This window comes from Gallus gallus, chromosome 3 (assembly GCF_016699485.2).
Source record: "Gallus gallus isolate bGalGal1 chromosome 3, bGalGal1.mat.broiler.GRCg7b, whole genome shotgun sequence".
In the NCBI taxonomy this organism is placed as follows: domain Eukaryota; kingdom Metazoa; phylum Chordata; class Aves; order Galliformes; family Phasianidae; genus Gallus; species Gallus gallus.
Genome location: NC_052534.1, coordinates 109834501 through 109854956, shown reverse-complemented (window position 1 = coordinate 109854956; position 20456 = coordinate 109834501). Strand labels below are relative to the sequence as shown.

Sequence of the window (20456 nt, the reverse complement as noted above, 5' to 3'; positions counted from 1 at the left end):
CTGACTTCTATCACTCACATTGCAGAGACTGCAGCCCAGGGAACTCAGGGGACAGAGGTAAGGTTTAAAACATTTAAATTTGCAGTTGAGCAATAATGAGGTATTTGCTATAATGAATCATCTGCCCAATATGCAGCTTCTGCTACAGCTACCTTACAGGACTCACAATAATAAACAGCCAACACTGGAGAATTCAGGGCCCAAACACTGCACAGTCATTTGTGTGTATGGGAAGGTAATGCCATTCAACCTACCCAGCCCTAAGAGCTACAAACATTGCACACGTTTCACTGTAAATCCTACACCCAGCTTACCAGCAGCTGGACTAAGCAGAGGTCATTTGTTTTTATCTTTCCTGTACAAGTTCCTAACCAAAGAGCAGCCTTAACTTCTCATTGAACAGCTCAGGAAAAGAAGCATTCAAATAAACAGAAAAAAAAAGCATTGTAAATTGAAACCCAAATAACTGCAACTGAAAATTATGCTTATGAAGTTAAGAAGAGGCTATGTGCATGGCATCAAGCATTTGGATTTCCTTATAGATTGTTATCTTACCAAAATGGAGAAGGGTAGGGTAAGATCCTGACACGTAAGAAGGGAAACATGGCAAACAGGATAGGAAACAAAATCTGGAAAGAAAAGTCAAGGAGAGGAATGTCTAGAAAAAGATTCCCAACAAAAAATTACTTTACAAAGCAGGAAAAAAAGAAACATTTGTAGAAGAAACAGAACTGCTTTAAACGTTCAGCAAACTGCATTACAGCGTCAGGTCTGTGACGGTACTTCAATTCCAACCCAACAGAGAAACACTTACGCAACTTCTCAAATGAAGCTTCAGGAGAAGGAATTCCAACCTGATCAATGTTTCTGAATGTTTCTGTCTGTCCTTCCTTATCTGATGATGGCCTCATTTCTTTTGTCTGTAGTTTTTGGGGGTTTTGCCTGCACCCCTCTGTATATACACAGCACTCACAGCTACACCTTCAGCTCAGTTAAAGGTAAATTGAAAGTGACTGAACTTTCCACACTTCAGGGTCAAACCAAGCAGCAGAACCTCATAATTAAATAAATTGATTAAATAAATTGGAAAGTCATCACTTCCAAAAAAAAAAAAAAGATAGTGCTGGTAACATCAGCGTCTGCAACAACATCCAGAAGTGCCCACCTCAGCCATACGGTATCCTCAGTATTCTAATAAGCTTAAGATTTTTAGTTCTTGTAAGATTAAACAATATGAAAGGGCTGTTTCATATTGCATATGTTCATATATTGCAGCAGCTGCTGCAATGAGTGTGCACACAGCAGCATGCATACAGAGCATGTGGTGCTTCACATTCTGCTAGCACAAGCTTGGACTCACCCTTTGTTAAACAAGTAGGAAAACCAATGCCAACAGGTGCAGATCACTCTAAACAGGGGCACTTTGACACAACAGGGGACTCTGGAAACTCAAATAGCAGCTCCTTGCTTTGCCAGTGCTGCAGCACCTTTGGCTTCGAATGTCTCCGACCTACACCCATGTTAGCTGCTGCAGATCAGTCATGGTAAAGCCTTTCACATCCCCTCCAGTATTCTGTTCTGATTCAGACATCTCAGATTATTAGGAGCAGAGAGCCAATCAAGCTGCAAATCCCAGAGCATGTTCTGGCAGCCACTGGATGCTTTGTTTTTACTTTTTCCATCTATTTGGGTACCAAAATCTAAAATTTCTCTTCAGGCCTGTAAAAATCCTACATCAGCAAATAGGAACAAATTGTTATGTGTTCTGTTTTGTTTTCAAATCTGTCTGAGATGAGCTTTCATATATAGCCAGGTCTGGTGGTTGGCAACCCTGCACATAGCAGGGGGTTGAAACTAGATGCTCATTGTGGTCCTTTTCAACCCAGGCCATTCTATGATTCTGTGATACACAAATACCTAGTCTGACAGCTGCTGCATTGCCATTCTGGTTATTAAAGATATCAGGATTGTAACACCTGAGGAAAAGAAGAAAATCATAACCCTCAGGAGCTGCCAACTTAACCACAAAATGCAAAAGTTAATGGCATAACTGGAAATAGGCAAGTTAGATAGAAATGCAAAAGTTACCTGAAATGCAAGAGCAGAACGAACAAAATGCAAGATAAAAGTGATAGCAAAAAAACCATGCTTTCCAACTGGAAGATCAAGCTGTTACCTGTATTCCTCCCTTCCTATCATAGCTGTAACAGAGCTTCACTGCCTCCAAATACCCTATGAAACCTGCACTTTGCTTGCTAACTCTTAACGTGAACTGCCTGCACTACTCTAAAAATATACATTTTCAACAGAATGGGCACAATTGCACTCTGAGGCATTTTGAATAGAAGACCTTATTCTAAGACTGTAAAACACCAAAATCCACGCAGGAAGACCGAGAAGAACTTATTTTCTTACCTGATTCTCGAGAGTTCTTTACCACAAGTGAATCTACCTCTACTGATTTTGGTCTCGCTGGTAGCTGTTCAGAGTCTAACTTCGGTTTTGCTACTGGCTCAATTTCAGATTTTGGTCGAAGATGAACAACTTCTCCATTAGACCTGTAAATACAAAAGTGACAATAGCTGGTCATAACATTCAATAGTTTATAACATGCCAAGAATAAGAATTAAAAAATACATATATCAAATTTCACTGCTTTTTAAATCGTTGCTTAAAACAAAGCCTTTTATCATAGTAGAATTGCTTTCTATAAGCCAGTCCATCTGTTCCAGCTCTTTTAGAGTTGTCAGACATGTACAATCCCCTTGAAAATTATCCAAAACTTTTAGTGTGTTTACTACAGGGCATATTTTTGCACTTAAACCTAAAATATCACACCTCAGTGCTACAGGAAACAAGCAAGCTGAATAGCACCTTCAGTAATCTCCCTTGAAACATTCAGAATCAAACACTCAGATTGCCTCACACCAAAATTCTCCTGCAAAGAAGAAAGCTGCCAAGAACAAGTTCTTTCCTTCTACAGGATCTGTGTCCTGCACGTATGGCTCTTCTACTGTGCATCCTTTGAATGCCTAGCCAAGGAACTAAAGAAAGGTGATCCTTTCCCTTTGCAGTTGCCACCATTTATGCCCTGGTATAAAAGCAAAGGACATAAATGGACCAGACGCAAACCTCAGCATCTCCCTTTCATTAACACTTGTTCCAGATTTTTATTTGGAAGTTACATTGCAGTAAAGGAAGCAATACCACACTAATCTCCCTGGAGCAACATTAAAATTTCAGACATTTAACATGCTTAAAAATTTCTAAAATGTGATGTTGGCAGTTATTAAAGGACTGCAGTTTACTACAACTTCTGTTTTAAATGCACGCATACTCCCTTTTCCATCCTTAATCATGACCCAATATGGTTAGAGATGAGAAAACCTCCACTTGGGAAACACCCCAAGATGTCAAGTGACAACGTACCTGCACTAGTAGGTTATGAACCTGGCAAAAACTTGGCTGGAGGCAGAGAGGGGGGGAACTGCAGCAGGTGGTGGGGATGGAGAAGGATTGTACTGATGCAAAGTTCTTGGAACTCTATGAATTACTGTTTCAAACTCACGAGAAAGAAACTTCAGAGAACTGAAACTAAGAGTGAGCAACTGCTTGCTGTTATGTCCCCTATGAAATTGTCCAGTGACTCAACTGACAATAGTCAAGACAAACCTGAGAAGAACCTCCAGTCTCTATACTAACAGCTTTCTTCTCCAAAGAGAAGATGAGCCACTCCGAGCACCTCCTGCACAGTATGGTGCTGACCTCTCCTTTGCCTTCTACTTTATTCTGAAGTGCCAGAACACTGAACTTTTGACTCTAATCATTTTTTCCCCAACAAAAAAACACTCCTCTTAACATCCAGAGATTCTTTTATACCACATCACTGCTATAACCACAACTTCTTCATCCTGTGGCACGTTGCCATGTAAAATATATTTTTTAAACACAAACGAAGTCATACTGACTTGGATACGGATGAAGGCAGAACAGGTTTTTCTGGACGTTTTAGTTGCAGAATCCCCGCTCTCAGTAAGCTGTTAGACTTGCTTGGAGGAATGGGTTTCTTGGGTGGTACTTGAGGAGCATGTGGCTTCAAAGGCTTCTGATCCAAAGCTCCTTTTTCATCTGACAAAGTAAGTCACCAAAACATTAAAAACCATATTGTCCAGGATTCCTTCAGTGCTAATCCCTCACAAAGCAACTGCTGCTAGAAACACTCCCTCTGAAATTCAGGTATGCAAGTGTCTGAAATGATACCTTATCATAGAATCATAGAACTGCTCAGGTTGGAAAAGACCTTCAAGATCATCCAGTCCAACCCCAACCCAACCATCCTACCCTAACTCTAACAGCCCTCCGCTCAGTCATGGCCCTGAGCACCACATCCAAACGGTTGTTAAACACATGCAGGGATGGTGACTCAACCACCTCCCTGGGCAGCCCATCCCAGTGCTTAACAGCTCTTTCTGTACAGAAGTGTTTCCTGATATCCAACCTAAACCTCCCCTGGCACAACTTGAGGCCATTTCCCCTCGTCCTGTCACCTGTCAGCAGTGAGACACACAAAACACACAAAAGCCACTTGCCCAAACTTAAAGAACATTACACCAAACAGAAGTCCTTCCTACTCACATGAAGCATAGTAAGAAACTCTGGATTCCCATTACTGCACTGCAAATAACAGCTACAGAACAAACCTCCCCGTACTGCTACTGCTTTCGCTACACAATGAATCTGATTGCATCTCTTATAAAGGTGACGGCTTTTGCTTTCTCTTTTGCTCTTTCTGACACAAAGGACAAAATGAAGACTATTCAACTGACACGTTCCCTATACACAGCCTGAGGGATGTCCTCCTGCTCTCCATGCAAAGCAGTGCTACAGTTCAGTTAGGCATGTATCCCACATTGGCAATTTGAAAAATTCCAAGTAGGTTACAGTGGAAGATTACAGGACTTTAACGGTGGGACTGTAAATCAGTAAATGAATTACACCCAAAAGAAAGCCCTGAGACAGCAGGGCAATGCACGACTGTGCCACTGGGTGGTGCTGACTGCCCTGTGTACAACACACCGCTCATGGGGTAACTCCTGCCCACACGTGCTTCCTACAAGATCCAACTTCTTAACGCCCAGTGGCAGTTAGTATTACTAACGATAATCTATCTCTATTTCACCTACAGTTTACTGGAGGAAGAATTTAACAATTATGCATAAGAATATGTGAGTTCATGAACAGGGCAGAGAAATGCTGTCACCACACTGTATTCCTGAATTCTCATCCATCCTCATCCCCTCCAACGACTCCCACCTGCAACCTGAACATAAGAACTGCCCATGGCTGTGTGGGGGATGTTAATACAAAAGGTCGAGGTCCCTCATGAGCCCAGAAATCACACAGTTCTACTCTATAATACTACCTGCTTCGTTGTGTGTACCATTCATTACTCAGCCTGATCTTCCACAGGGGGAAGTTCTTTCCTGTGAGAGTGGTGAGGTGCTGAACAGCTGCCCAGAGAGGCTGTGGATGCCCCGTCCATCCCTGGAGGTGTTCAAGGCCAGGTTGGATGGGGCCCTGGGCAGCCTGGGCTGGTATGGAATGTGGAGGTTGGTGGCCCTGCCTGTGGGGGGGGTTGGAGTTTCATGATCCTGGAGGTCCCTTCCAGCCCAACCATTCTGTGATTCTGTGATTCCACAGAACACAGCTTTCCTGCAGCATATCTTCTACCACAGAAAAGGACCATTCTGTACCACACTTCGTTTTTTAGCAGCTGTCACATTCCAGAGCATTTTGGATGTGATGTATTTTTTCCTTAATCCTCCATTAAAGTTGAACTCAACTACGTAAAGATTAAAAACCACATTACAAACAGACCCAGAGATACTAAACTTATCTCAGTGTAAAGGAACAGCTCACAATTTCTAGCATCGTTAAATTCAGTTCCAGGCTGGATGTTATCTGGGCAGCCTGGTCTGCTGGTTGGTGACCCTACACATAGCAGGGGGTTGGAACTGGATGAGCACTGTGGGCCTTTGCAACCCAGGCCATTCTGTGATTCTATGATCTTTCAGGGAGCTACGCAATAACAAGAGGACACATTTAATAGAAGCAAGGCTGTTCCCCTAATCACTCACAGGGCAATTCCGTAGCATCACAAACATGGCTACACCATGAGATATTATTAAGATCAAATTAGATTGTATCGTTAGCTAGAATCTGCATGATTCCAAACAACTGTTGCACAGCACAGCTAATCTAAAGAAGTCTAATACCTACCCAGAAAACTGCTCTCACCTTTCTCTTCAGACCTCAAAGGGAACTTCTTCTCTCCAGTTGGCAATTCAGGCTTGGGAGCTGCACATAAAACCAAAGCACAGGCATTTCTCAAAGAGTTTTAATTATCTTAGCCACTAACTAAAATACGATATCCATGAATTTCTGTTTATATTCTTTTTCCTTTGCAAGGAAGGTAATGCCATTTATAACACCCATTTAGTCCTAGTCAACTGTAGACTCCTATTACAGTGTTTCCAAAGTAGGCTCCATCATAATTTGGAAAAATACACAGCAGCAATATATAGCAGCAGTAAAATATGCAATATAAAGTAACCTCAAAGTGTGACCAGGGGCAGCTTCAGCACTGGGAAATACAAAGCTACTTCTGAATCTTCTTCTGAAGTCACGAACTGTTTCTGCATTTTAATACTTCCACAGGCACCCACCAGCATGCACATCATACATACCTGGATTTTTAACTGGAGGTGGAGGTTTCTTTGGCTTCTGCAAAAGAAATAAATAAACTAAACAGATATTCTCTATCAACAACAGACATCTGCTTTTTGTTTTGCATAATGTAACATCTAGCTTATTTATGCGCTCATTTCAAAGCACTTCACAAAAGAGGCAATCAATCTGCAGACAGGAAACAAAGAGAGAACTGAAGTAATTCACCTGATATCTGCCAGCCAACAAGTTGCCAGAACAGGATCAAAACACGAGGTTTCTTCAAATCTTAAAGCAGCACTTCAGCTGCAGAATGAATTTAAATACTAAGGTGCCACAGTTTGCACATTGAATATTACCTAGTTTTACAGGGCAGCCACTCTCTACTTTCCTTCAACTGACAAAAATCATAGAATTACCAAGGTTGGAAAACGCCTCCCAGATCATCCAATCCAACCGTCCACCTACATCCAATATTTCCCCACTAAACCACGTCCCTCAGTACAACATCTAAACATTTCTTGAACAGCTCTGGTGATGGTGACTGCACCACCTCCCTGGGCAGCCCCTTCCAGTGCCTGACTACTCTCTCAGAGAAGTAATATTTCCTAACCTGACCTGCTGAGTCAAATTTAGACGTGCTGTCAAAGTCCCAGATCAAATGGCACTCAATTCCAGTGTGCTAAGGCCCTTTTCAGCTGACAGACAGACATGGACATCTAGATGGCATCACATGGAGCCAAATTCACCCTATCCCAAGTGGACGTACACAAGTCAGCTTGGCCATCTTTGCTACACAAACTTGTCAGAATCTCAACAGAAAATGGACTAAAAACTAGAATTACACAACCAAGGAGTACGACACCAAAACAGATTTCTGTGACAGATTTCAGCACAAGAGACAGTGGGAAAAAAGAACCAAGAACCACCATTTCTAAATCCCAGTCAAAGATTCTCCTACACACACAGCAATCTACTGGCAAGTCTTAACATGGAAAAATCCCAGTCCCACAGGGGTCATTCAGCTCTCTGCAAGCACACTTACAAGACTACAGATGAAACAGAACAGACTGCTCACATCTCTTCAGGACTCCTTGGGTTTAGTTCAGCCACTGGTTACACGTATCAGCACTACACCTTTCTCTACATGACCTTATCGTCCTCATTAATTACTGGTACTCTGAAAAAGCACCTTTCTATTAAATAGTTAAGAAAAGTTAAACCTTTAGATCATCTTTGATAATCTTCTTAAGTTGAAAACTGACATGTTTGTATTAATATTTTCAAGAGCAGAATGTAATGTGGAGACCTATAATCCCTGTTGATATGGTTTTGTTTTACTATATGAAAGACATAGTAACTTACAGGGAAGTCTTTATCAAATTCTTGTATCTGAACAGCAAAATTATCAGGGAAGACTCCTTCTTTACCATTGAGTTCTCCTCTCCACCAGCCTGGCTCTCCAGTATCCTAAAACAAACAACAGATTAATTCAATTAATATTTCCTTTTTTTTCCCCCAGAACAGACAGACTGAAAGCTCTGTTCCTGGAACTCCTGTTTCAAAATAGTGCATTCAGAAGAATGCTGTGGCTACCTCAGCCAGGGGAAACAGCTCCAGATCTGACTAGATTTGGCCACTTGGTTTTCTAAGAAGCACAAAATGGTACTCTAACTTCCTTTAAGGGAAGACAAGATCAGCAAATGGAAGAGAACAAAAACAGCTACAATCCAATGCACAGCAGTCAATATTCTCATCTTCCTTGACTGGAAACCTGTTCAGTAAATACTTTGTGTGGTTGGAATTACACACAATTCAACTAAATAGAAGTAATTCTGATGTGGCTGATCAGGTTTATTGGTCTGAAAGGCAGGAAGTAAAAATTGCCCTTCTGAGGAAAAAATAGGCAAGTTAAGATAGAAGAAAAATAACAACAAAAAAAGAACTGTAGCATGGAAATCCATGGTATGATCTAACTGGATGGAGGCTTTGGTTGGTCCCTAACAGAAGATTGTGCATTAATATATAAAGCTACTCAAATATTTTACCCAGCCCAATAATACTCTCCTGTCACATATTCCATCCTTCACTTAATGATGTAAAACTTACAAAAGCAATAAGTGGTTAAGGGAAACTGAACATCTTACCTTACTGATAATTTGAATAATTTCTCCTTCTTTAAAACTCAGTTCATCATTTACTCCTTCATGGGGAAATATTGTCCTGCAATACTCCTTGGCTGAAACAAAGCAGCACATCATGACATTGCATACCATGGGGACCAAAGTCCTAACAGCTCACTCTTGCTGTTTGAAAGGAGAGCTCAATATTCATACTGTAATCACTCTTCTCCTCTACAGCAGCCACCAAGCACTACATGACCACTCACTGTGTCATTCATGTCAGGAGGAAAGCAAGATCATAGTGAAATGTAAGGGAGGTAGGTCTTCACTGATGGGTAAAACCCTCCAGCCTTTTTATCCACAACAGACTACTCACTTAAAATTGTAACACCACAGACCATGCAATACATCCTGTCTCCACTGGCTTATATACGTATTCAATTCTGCTGCTTCAGACAAAAAAATTGTTTTGCTGTAGTACCTATGAGTAGTATATACTTTATAATCCCTTATAACCTCAAAATTATCATAAATTCAAAATCTGCAAGCATAATTAAATACATTCCGTTGTTTCATGGTGACTCCCAATAGCAGATATTTCCAGTACCCAAGCAGTGCATTTGTTGAAGTTCTGCAGTAAAAACAAGTCACTGAAGCAAAGGAATTGTTTGGCTGTAACCACCTGAAACCAGAGCTCGTCTGAACAACCAGCTCTGACAGTCACAGCCTCTCTGGTATTAGGAGGAAGAATGACTCCTTTCTTCCCATTTGACACACTATAATAACTTACCCACCTAAAACAGAGAAAACTATTTCAGTTCAAAGAGGCAGAAGATTTGTTTTCCTTTCCTGTGCTAGAATAAAAATAACACAAGGAAGGCCAAAATATAACATTGTAGAAGTCTTAACTGGAAAGCACTTTTTGCATTACACTATTACAAAATAATGAATCTGAACTTTGGACTCCCTCTTAATTATAAATACTGACTAAATCTTGTCCTTTCCAATGACTGAGGACTAAGTATACAGCAGCAGGAATCCCAGGTTGTTGTACTCAAACACAGTGGGGAAAAGAGGGGGGGATAAATAGCAATTTCTATCTTATTTCTTAAACAAAATGTTTTTTTTACATATTTGCCCCAGAGGCCACAACAGGCTTCCCAGAAACAGCAGAGGCACAATGAAATAAGGCACAGCAGTCCAAACATTTTAAGAGATCTCTGTTTAGTTGTTAACATATTGCACACAGGTTATTATGAACTCTCAAAACTGAGGATCACGTAAGTATACCACAGCCTATATTAAAATAAAAACACTAAGAAAGAATACCATGCTTCCTTTCAGAGGTCACAAGATATTATTAAGTGGTGTCAACAGATTTAATCTATTAACATTCTCCAGTAACATTTATGACTACCACACTTATGTTCCTTTCGGGTATGCTTACTTCTCTGGGGAGTAGAATCTTAGCACAGAGTCATAGAATAGCTTGGGTTGGAAGGGACCTCAAGGATCATGAAGCTCCAACCCCCCCGCACAAGCAGGGCCACCAACCTCCACATTTCATACCAGCCCAGGCTGCCCAGGGCCCCATCCAACCTGGCCTTGAACACCTCCAGGGATGGATGGGGTTGAAAAAACATATTTATTTGGAACCTGGCAGAATGAGCTGTCCACACATTGCATATAACCATGGAACCATAGAATGGCCTGGGTTGAAAAGGACCACAATGACCATCCAGTTCCAACCCCCTGCTATGTGCAGGGTCACCAACCAGCAGCCCAGGCTGCCCAGAGCCACATCCAGCCTGGCCTTGAATGCCTGCAGGGATGGGGCATCCACAGCCTCCTTGGGCAACCTGTTCAGTGCATCACCACCCTCTGGAGGAAAAACTTCCTCCTCATATCCAACCTAAACCTCCCCTGTCTCAGTTTAAAACCATTCCCCCTTGTCCTAATTGCAGTCAGTTTTTTTCTTTGGGGCTGGCACTCCCAGAAGAGGCTTTGAGTTGGCTGAAAAAAAAAGTGAAGTATCCCTCTAGACAGAAACTATGCGATTTGGTTGTTCAATGAAGACATCAGTTCTTAGAGACAACTTTTATTATTATTATAAACAGAAATCCAAAAGAACTGGACTATCTGGAGAACAGATTTCAACACAACATAAATATCATGTTTTCTGATGCAAGAAACCTACCATACATCTATGACATCATGCAAACCAGCAACTGCACTGCAAACCCTAACCCTACAGCCATCCCTGTGACCTGGGCCAGAAACCAAGTTTAGGGCCTGCTCACACAGCAATAGTTCTCCAGCATCCCAGCTGGCGGCTAAGAGCTAAGCCAAATGGAAGCCAGTTCAAGCACAGTAACCCTGCAAACGAGTGCCAACTGAAAACCATAGCCTTGTTTTCTTCCTTGCAAATGTTTTCAATTAATTTTCTGCCAAAATGTGAGCAAAAAACTCCTTCAGACACGTCCACATTTGTGTAACTCCTCCGAGGCAAAGAACATAACACACAAAAAGCATGCACAGAACTACGAGATTTTAAACAGGAGCAAAAAAAATAATAATCTGGTTTGACAACCAAACGCTTCCCACACAGAGCCACCACGTAACAGCTGTGTTTCCTCACCTTTTGGTTTACCTTCAGCTTCTGACTTCAGTACTTCTGATGAGTTTTCCATTTTTGTAATGCGAGGAAGCTGAGCGAGCTTAGTGCCAGGAGGATGGTTTGGTGATGGCTGTAGGAACCAAGGAGAACTTTGTTAACAGAAGCTCAGTATAAGCTGAGATGGTGTGAATCATCACCTCCAAAAGGTTCACCAAGATTCTCCACTACGTTCTTATTGCAGTAGCCATAACAGTGACTGCAGTAAGGGTTTTGTCTACTGTCTAAAGGCTTCGGGTATAGCAGTAGGGTTTAAAAAGCACAGCTTTCGAACTGGAAACTATATTGCCATATGTACTTTTGCAGTGGTATTTCAGTGTTCCCAAAAGTTACTGTTCCATTACTGAAAGTGCCTCTTCTGGCCCAGAACAGAAGTGGCCATTTAAAAGCTCTGCTGACAGTAACTCACTGACCATATTCACTTGACAGTGGGATACAGGAGGAACCTTCAGTAGCCATACACCATCTCAGCTGAAGAGTTAATTTGTTTTGAAACTACTGCCACAGACATAAGAGCACATGAAAGTCTGCCCCAACTTCCCTTCACTCTCCGTGATTCACAGAACACAGCCCAGATAGATAACCATCCAACAGGCATTTTCTCCTGCACCACAAGATGCTTGGGTATGAAGTCTCAGAGAGGAGATCAAGCCAAAGGAATGGTTCCAGTCTGCATGACATATACTGAGCTGGTGGGGAGACTCAGCTTCAATTGCATTCATTTTTTCATAGCCATAAGAGCCACAAACAGAATACCTTACAGTCAGTGCTTACCTGAGCAACCCTAGCAGTGTTACCAATGCAAAAAAATCCCATTGCCTTTACTTACTCTATTCCTTGCTATTTACAATTAAGCTTTGTAGACTTACCACTGCCAGAGAGACCAGAGTTCCTCCCCTCAAACACAGCTGATGGCTGTGTGCTGGTGCTGGATACCTCTGACATGCCATACAATAAGCTATCTATGGCCATCTGGGATGTTCTGAGAGCACACACGCAATTTACTTCACTCCATAAAGGAAGCACTAAAATAACCCACCTATGACATTAAACAAGTTCAGTGTGGAATCTTTCCTAAGTTCCCTCTTTCCAAAATGAGATGCAATTAGAAGTGTGAGAGGAAGTTTAGGCAGACAGGGTGTAAATAACCCGAACCCAAGCAGGATGCTGGAGCTAACTGAAAGGCACAAACATCTCAAGTGCTCAGAGTGCTGAGCAGTCTGCCTGTGCTAAGCATCCCTGGAAAAAAGCCTTCTCTGCTCCACAGCTTCCTGAACACCTTTTTTTCCCTTGCTGGCATAAAGACGGAGAATATCCATCCAGTCCTCCCCATTGAAATCCAAAGTGAGTTGAGGAAAACTCTGAAGAAACCAGCCATTTTTGCAAAGCTTTCATGAGAATGATCTCTGCAGGGCTCTTTGTGTCCTTCTCCAGGCACATCTGCCTTTGGGACAACTTTGGCAAGAAGCATAAGTGGAATATTAAATGCAAAACTCAACTGTTTATTTTACTGCCTTTAAGCTATGAGAAACTGCTTTCTCACTTCATTTCCTGTCTTCTGAGAAACAGCCCATAACAACACAAACAAGCCAAGGAAAAAAATAAAGCACCAATGCATTTCAGTGTTCATGTACTCAAATAGCACAGCCCAAAACAGCTTAGCAGATTTCTTATCAATTGAATGTATTTTAGGTAAGATCTCCCACTCCCAAGTATAAGCTATAAAGTAGAGAAAGATGCCTTTCAACAAGCAAAGATGAACAGTCCAGGCAAACTGTGAGTTATGCCCTGAAATTCTCTGACAGCATTTACACAAAGGTGGAGCAACTCCCATGGATTCCTATTTGAGGGGACAAAGCCTGAAGGGAATGAAGATTGATGTGCCTTCCCCAGGGCCTTGCAACTCCCAGAGCACAAACAACACATTGGCAGCTTCAGTTTTCTGGGTCACCTCATGATTTCACTAAACCCAGAAAAAAAAGAGGATGCACACAACGTTACAGTTGGATGAGCATCTCTCACAGCACTGCTACCAAGAAGGAGTGGGGCAGAAAAGCCAACATATCAGAAGTGTCTGTCCCTCCACTCTGCCTTTCACTCCTTGCCCCGCACCACTGCAGTTATTTCTGGGCAGGCAGAGGAAAGCAAATCAGTCAGGACAGCCTTTTCCAAAAGCAGCATTAATGGTCACAACACAGAGACAAAATTTATCAATGTGCATTTTTACAGAGGTTTTAGAAGCTTTCTTGGATTGATCACTTGAATAAAAACTGAAATACTGCATTACCTCAAATGTCAAATGTGAAAACTCATACAAAAGTTCTTTGTGTGCACTATGCAGCTATAAGCACTGTGCTGTGCTTCTAGGGTAAGCTCTCTCTTGGGTTCATATCACAGCAGAACTGAAATTAAGTATATAATGTGATGTGTGTAGTATCTCCTCAGCATTCAGTTAGGTGTGGAGAAGTACCTCTTTCACCGTATACTCAAAACAAGGGGAAAAGCAAGTGAAAGAGGATGCAAACTTGTTAAAAAATGCTTTTCAGACTTGCACAATCTGCAGGTTACAGCAGCATCAATGAAGCCAAAAACTGCAGGACACTTCTGCTAGTAACGATGCACCATACCCAGTACTATATCTCAACATCCACCACAATACTGAAGAAAAACAACAAAATGATGTTCCTTGATGTAAAGGCTCCACTCACTGGTAGAGGAAGAGACTCAGCAGCCCAGCCCCAGATGACATTCAAAGTCAGCTAAAGAGAAAAGAGCTACCAGAGACTGCTGTAGATGTGTTGAAACACCTATTATGTCCTAAACCACCAGGCTTTGAAAGAATAGTTTTCACATTAGCTTGATTTTCCCTCTCTGCTTGTCAGAACGTTTGAATAGACCTTCTTGCCTCTATGGTGGATATTCAAGGCCAGGCTGGATGTGGCTCTGGTCTGGTGGTTGGCGACCCTGCACACTGCAGAGGGTTGGAATGAGATAAGCACTGTGGTCGTCATGGTCCAGGCCATTCTGTGATTCTGTGATATAACTTACAGAAGTTTGGGGGTTTTGTTTTGTTTTACAGGTAAGACTGTACTTTTGCCTTTTCCATGGTATCCCCTCAGACGATTACAGTCTGATTATCGAACAACACTGACAAATTTTAGAACAGCCAACACCAATACAATATTTGGTCTTCAGATGTCATGTTATTTTTTTCTCCCTTTTTTAAATATAGGAAACCCCTGTAAAAAAAAAAAGAAAAAGACTATGAAGCACTACAAACCTTATCTTGCCTTTTATCCTCTGATTCATTACTGGATAATCTTGTCTTAAGCTTAACTGAGCCTTCTTTAAATATATCTCCAAACCCAACACCTCGAATTTTCTTTGGCTGTGCTGGTCCAGATCCAGGTTCACTTTCATTCCCAGGAGAGGCCACAGGTGAGGTAGGACCACTGAAAACGGGCTCTGAAAGGAAAAAACAAGGAAGGAAAAAATAGTTGTTTTAATAGCTGAAAATGTTTCTTTGCTCTTCAGAGGAAAAAACAGAAGAGAAACAGCTGTGTGAACTGCTTCCTACAGCTGCAATCCCTCATGTTCTGTTCCAGCTGTACATTGAACATAAGTCCATTTGAAATGATGCCAGCGTTACATTGAGTACTCTGACAACTAAGTCAATAGACATTAATATTTCTTGCCATTTCAAATACAATCGATGTTCCACAGACTGTTATCATCACTATGCTTTCTGTTAATTTTTGTGAATGTGCAACACAGCTATAGCTGCTGAAAGCTAGAATCAGTAAAGAATGTTAATGACCTCAAAGACTCCACTGTGTTTCAACAGACACAGCAAATCAAACTGATGCACTTACAGAGACTGATGTCACTCCAGGAACCAAGAGAAGCTTTGCTATTGCTCAAAACAAGTACTAAAAAATAACCCAAACAGTCTCTTTGTGCATTTATTTAAACAGGGTAATGGTATTTAAGTACTATTTTGAAGTGCTCAACATTTAAATCAGATAAAGTTGTTTGAGATTATTCACCGGTAGACAACAAAAGTGTTCACAACTTTGCTCCAACTTTCAGATTTAAGGGGCAGCATTTACCCACACTCCTACAAACTGATATTTGTAGGCATGCCATTTCATAGCATCATAGAATCACAGAATGGCCTGGGTTGCAAAGACCCACAGTGCTCATCCAGTTCCAACCCCCTGCTATGTGCAGGGTCGCCAACCAGCAGACCAGGCTGCCCAGAGCCACATCCAGCCTGGCCTTGAATGCCTGCAGGGATGGGGCATCCACAGCCTCCTTGGGCAACCTGTTCAGTGCGTCACCACCCTCTGGGGGAAAAACTGCCTCCTCATATCCAACCTAAACCTCCCCTGTCTCAGTATAAAACCATTCCCCCTTGTCCTATTGCTATCCACCCTCATAAACAGCCATTCCCTTTCCTGTGTATTTCATTTCCATAATGTCTCTGAACATAACACCTCTGAAGTACAGTTTCAAGGCAACAGACCAAGTAGCAGCTACAGACAGTCTGCTTCCACCTCAGCTACACAGCCACAGCGGAACAGCTCAATTTTAAACCGCCTTACAAACAGATCAAGCACTGATCCAGTGTCCATTTTTGTGTTTCTCAGTACATCCAAAAGATTTTATTCTTAGAACCCAATATAAAGTTGCACAACCACAATGCTCCAAATTACAGAGGTTTAAAATGGCTTTGCTAAGGGTTTAGGACAGAACAGAACAGCACCTGCATCATCCAGAGCATCCTGTGTTTCTCCATCGTCCGCCAATTCCAACTCTTTCACAAAGTTAGAAGGAAACAACCCCGACTTGCCGTTCAGTGTTCCACTCCACCAGCCTTCCTCTACCTGCGTGGAAATAGTTTGCATATTACTAAGAAAAAAAGGAGACTTCAATGTAACAATCACTGCAACATTTAATTAAAGCAATGGAAGCAATTTAAGAAATGCTTGCCCATTGTATTTACACTTCACTTCTAAAACCCTATGAACAATTTTGGGAAATGTCAAATGACCAGGACTTACCTTACAAGTAAGAAAATAGCATACCAAATACATAGAAACAGTCCCCAAAGATAAGAGCAAGTAGATCATTTACTGTCACTTCCATCTCTACAGCAATGATCCTACCACGAGATCATCCTATGTCACATCATCCAGAACAGCAAAACGTTCATCAGCTTTCTCGAGAACGGAATATTAGCAATTAACAGGAGAAGAACACACTGCACTATTTGTGAAATAAAGACAGCTTGTAGTCTGGCTTCCCAAGGAGACTTCTATGCAGTTTTGTTGCCAGTCTGTACTGTCCATTTCCCACCAGTCTGATTTCCACTGGCTTCACATCCATTGAAACGTGTGTCTTTTGATTGAAGATGTACCTTTCTGGATGCTAACACTAGAGATGACCATCTCAGGACATCTTGCGTTTCAAAATCCTACTACAGGGCACCATTCCCATAAGGAGGCACAGCTCTGGGACACACATCAGTACTTCCTCTAATTCCACCAAGTGATTTCTGTAACAGGACAGCACTCAGACTTCTGAGCAAAAGGGGAAAAAATGACAAACAACTTTGCTGGTCTGAATTCTTACTGAAGATCTAACAGTGAAGCCCATGCATGTACCACAAACAAGCACACTGTGTGGTTCTGAATCCAGCAGGAATGGAGGAAAAGACACAGAGGAGAAAGAAAAGGTTTGGAGAAATCATACAACTATCATCTGTGCATGTGCCTTGCATGCATAGCCCACAAGTTCTGATAACAGAAACCCTGCTTAATCAACCATACTGCACACACAGCTCCTCTTCCCCGTTCCTGAGCCTTATAGCCAGCTCTCCTTGATGCTAGTCAGGTCAGTTCTGAAGCCATCTACCTCCAGTCTTGAGCTCACAATCGACGGGATGGGAGATGGGACCACAGGAGGGCCAGAAGGATGCTGAGAGGGCTGGAGCACCTCCCTATGGAGAAAGGCTGAAGAAGCTGGGGGTGTTCAGCCTGGAGAAGGGAAGGCTGCGGGGAGACCTCACTGCGGCCTTCCAGTAGTGAGGGAGCTCATCAGGAGGAGGGGGAGTGACTTTTTACATGGCCTGATAGCAATAGGACAAGGGGGAATGGTTTTTAATTAAAAAGAGGGGAAATTCAGATAGTTAAGGCCGAATTCCTTCGATCACAGGGCAGTGAGGCGCTGGCACTGCCCAGAGCTGTGGTGCCCCATCCCTGGAGGCATTCAAGGCCAGGCTGGATGTAGCTCTGGGCAGCCTGGGCTGCTGGTTGGTGACCCTGCACATAGCAGGGGGTTGGAACGAGATGAGCATTGTGGTCCTTTGCAACCCAGGCCATTCTATGCCTCCAGGGATGAGGCATCCACAACCAGAACAAATCCCCAAAAAAGGGTTCCTCAGCAGCTCTGAAGCCATGACTTCTGTAATTAGCAGCTTCCACAAATAAAGCTGATGAGGTTATCCTGGAGCACCCCTTTACAAAATGCCCATATGTGGTATTTGTGGCACTGATTTTCGTGGGCGGGTTTACCAAGACACTTGCTTAAGCTAACAGTGATTGCTACCTTTATTCAAAGCTAACAGAACAAATGGTAGAACTCAGTGGTGCAAATGCATCTAGGAGCATAGCAACGTCCTTACCAAGGGAAAAGTCATTCCTAGCAAGCACCAGGATCCCAGGGAGGTAGCACTCTCTTTGGAAGAAGTCCACATGCAAAAAATGTAACCTCCAACCTTCTTTAAGAGCACCGACAGACACACAGCTAGAAGGGAACGTTAAATCTCCCTCCTGTCTCAGATTTTCAGTGAGACAACACGGAGAGGCTGTGCCAGCAGACTGTGCTGTGCAGAAACTTTCCAGCTGCTTCTCAAAAGCTCCTTCTATAACTGCAATGGTCTCTTCCACAGGTTCCCTGGCTGATCTAGTTCTTACAAGAGATGTTCTACTTACATTCAAGTCTTCTACAGCACAAACTGCTAATGAATGGGATGGACATCAAGAAGGTATGTAGTTAGGAAAAAGAAAACAAATACCCTCACAGCAGTTCAGATACATGGGGTCGTTGCTGTTAAGTTCCAAACATCAGGACAGATGATTCATTGTATGCTTCCCTGGTGCAAAAGGTGGTGGAAATAACACATCACTGACTGCACTGGCAACCCTGCACATAGCAGGGGTGTTGAAACTAACGAGCATTGTGGTCCCTTTCAACCTAGGCCATTCTATGATTCTGTGATACGATTTGTACATCCCACATTTTTGTGCACGTGTGTTGAAGCCTATTGCAATACAGGCACAGTTTGCTGTACTGAATTCTGTTACTATTAGTTCAAGGCCTCATGAAGAAAAGCTTTGTAAGAAAGCACGGGAAAATCGGGTAAAACAGCATTTTTCACCTAAACCACGTTAGGATACGTCAAGTTAAAGGCAAATTGGTCAAATAGTTCTAGCACAAGGGTGATAAAAGCAAGGGTCCAATGACAAGGCCTAAGAAGCGTCCAAGTCTTTTTGAAAAAGAAATGAGCGTAACAGATCACAATTTATTGAATCACAGAATGGCCTGGGTTGCAAAGGCCCACAGTGCTCATCCAGTTCCAACCCCCTGCTATGTGCAGGGTCACCAACCAGCAGCCCAGGCTGCCCAGAGCCACATCCAGCCTGGCCTTGAATGCCTGCGGGGATGGGGCATCCACAGCCTCCTTGGGCAACCTGTTCAGTGCGTCACCACCCTCTGGGGGAAAAACTTCCTCCTCATATCCAACCTAAACCTCCTGTCTCAGTTTAAAACCACTCCCCCTTGCCCTATCACTATCCACACATGTAAAAAGCCGTACCCCCTCCTGTTTATACGCTCCCTTCAAGTACTGGAAGGCCACAATGAAGTGTTTCTGAAGCCTTCTCTTCGCAAAGCTTAGAATAAGTTCTATTGCTGAGAACACCAAATACTTCCCCCACACTTCCAGTATTTACTGATTCAGCTTGAGAACCTGGGAGAAAGAACTTCTCAGCTATTTGCTTTACCTTCTAATATGCCGCTTTAAATGCTATTTTTCCAACATTCTTGTAATTAACACGTAGATACAAAGATTGCTTTTGGACACACGAAGAAGAAAGCAGCTCTGTAACACAGCTCACCTCCTCACTGATGTCAATCACATCCCCCACCTTGAGCTCCAGCTCATCTTCGTTCTGCGGGAGGTACTCGAAGAGCACTTTGCACTGCCGCTTCTTGGACTCTGACGGGAGGGAAATGGAAAAAAACAACGCTTAGAAATGAAAGCTACCTTTCTCCTCAGCTCCTGAGGGCCAGATATGCTCAGAACACTCACAAGCCATCCCCAACAGCTATGAAATATGCTTCTGGTTTTCCAGTTTCTGCCATTTCAGCCTAACACACTATACGTTAGATGTAGCATGAAAGCAATATGCACCTCACATTGCTAGCTACAAGTGAGTAAATACTACACCATCAGTTGCTAACATGCCATAAAAAAACACGTTGACACAAACAAGTCAGAGAAGCCCCCAGTGCTATGATTTTCAAACTGTTTCCGGAATAAATCCCCAAGAATGACTGTTGGTTGCAGTGTCAGCACGTGCTTTGAACAAAGCCTGCAGGTTGGAGCCTCCTGCCCCTGTCCGGAAGGAAGTAACCAATGCTGTGCTCTTCTCCGTGCTCAAGTGTCAGTGGCAGCTTTTGCTCTCTGCCCTGTAGCAGAGACCTCTCTAAGTTCACACCCAGGGAACTGCTTGGCTCACGTTTCAGAAATCTAAATATATTTTTGAATACAAAAGCCATTCTTTCCCCAGTGCAAGTAGAGTCAAGAAATTAAGCTAAAGCATTAATTAGCAGTGTTTCACAAAGGTAAAATTAAAATAAATAGCCAT

At 42.5% G+C, this 20456-nt stretch overlaps 1 protein-coding gene across 5 annotated transcripts in view; it reads right to left on the bottom strand.

Annotated features, from left to right (window-relative positions):
* CD2AP (CD2 associated protein) overlaps positions 1-20456 on the bottom strand; it is a 66473-nt gene that overhangs the window by 7014 nt on the left and 39003 nt on the right. For 3 of the 5 annotated variants that reach the window (XM_015285163.4, XM_015285165.3, XM_040697330.2), the window contains 10 exons: positions 19704-19804; positions 16289-16409; positions 14804-14988; positions 11488-11596; positions 8874-8965; positions 8092-8196; positions 6747-6783; positions 6280-6357; positions 3969-4128; positions 2416-2558 (listed from right to left, as the gene is read on the bottom strand). In XM_015285163.4, the coding sequence (XP_015140649.1) occupies positions 2416-2558; positions 3969-4128; positions 6280-6357; positions 6747-6783; positions 8092-8196; positions 8874-8965; positions 11488-11596; positions 14804-14988; positions 16289-16409; positions 19704-19804 (1131 nt within the window). The remainder of the gene's footprint in view (positions 1-2415; positions 2559-3968; positions 4129-6279; positions 6358-6746; positions 6784-8091; positions 8197-8873; positions 8966-11487; positions 11597-14803; positions 14989-16288; positions 16410-19703; positions 19805-20456) is intronic. The other 2 variants (NM_001318403.2, XM_040697331.2) reach the window with 1 other exon arrangement.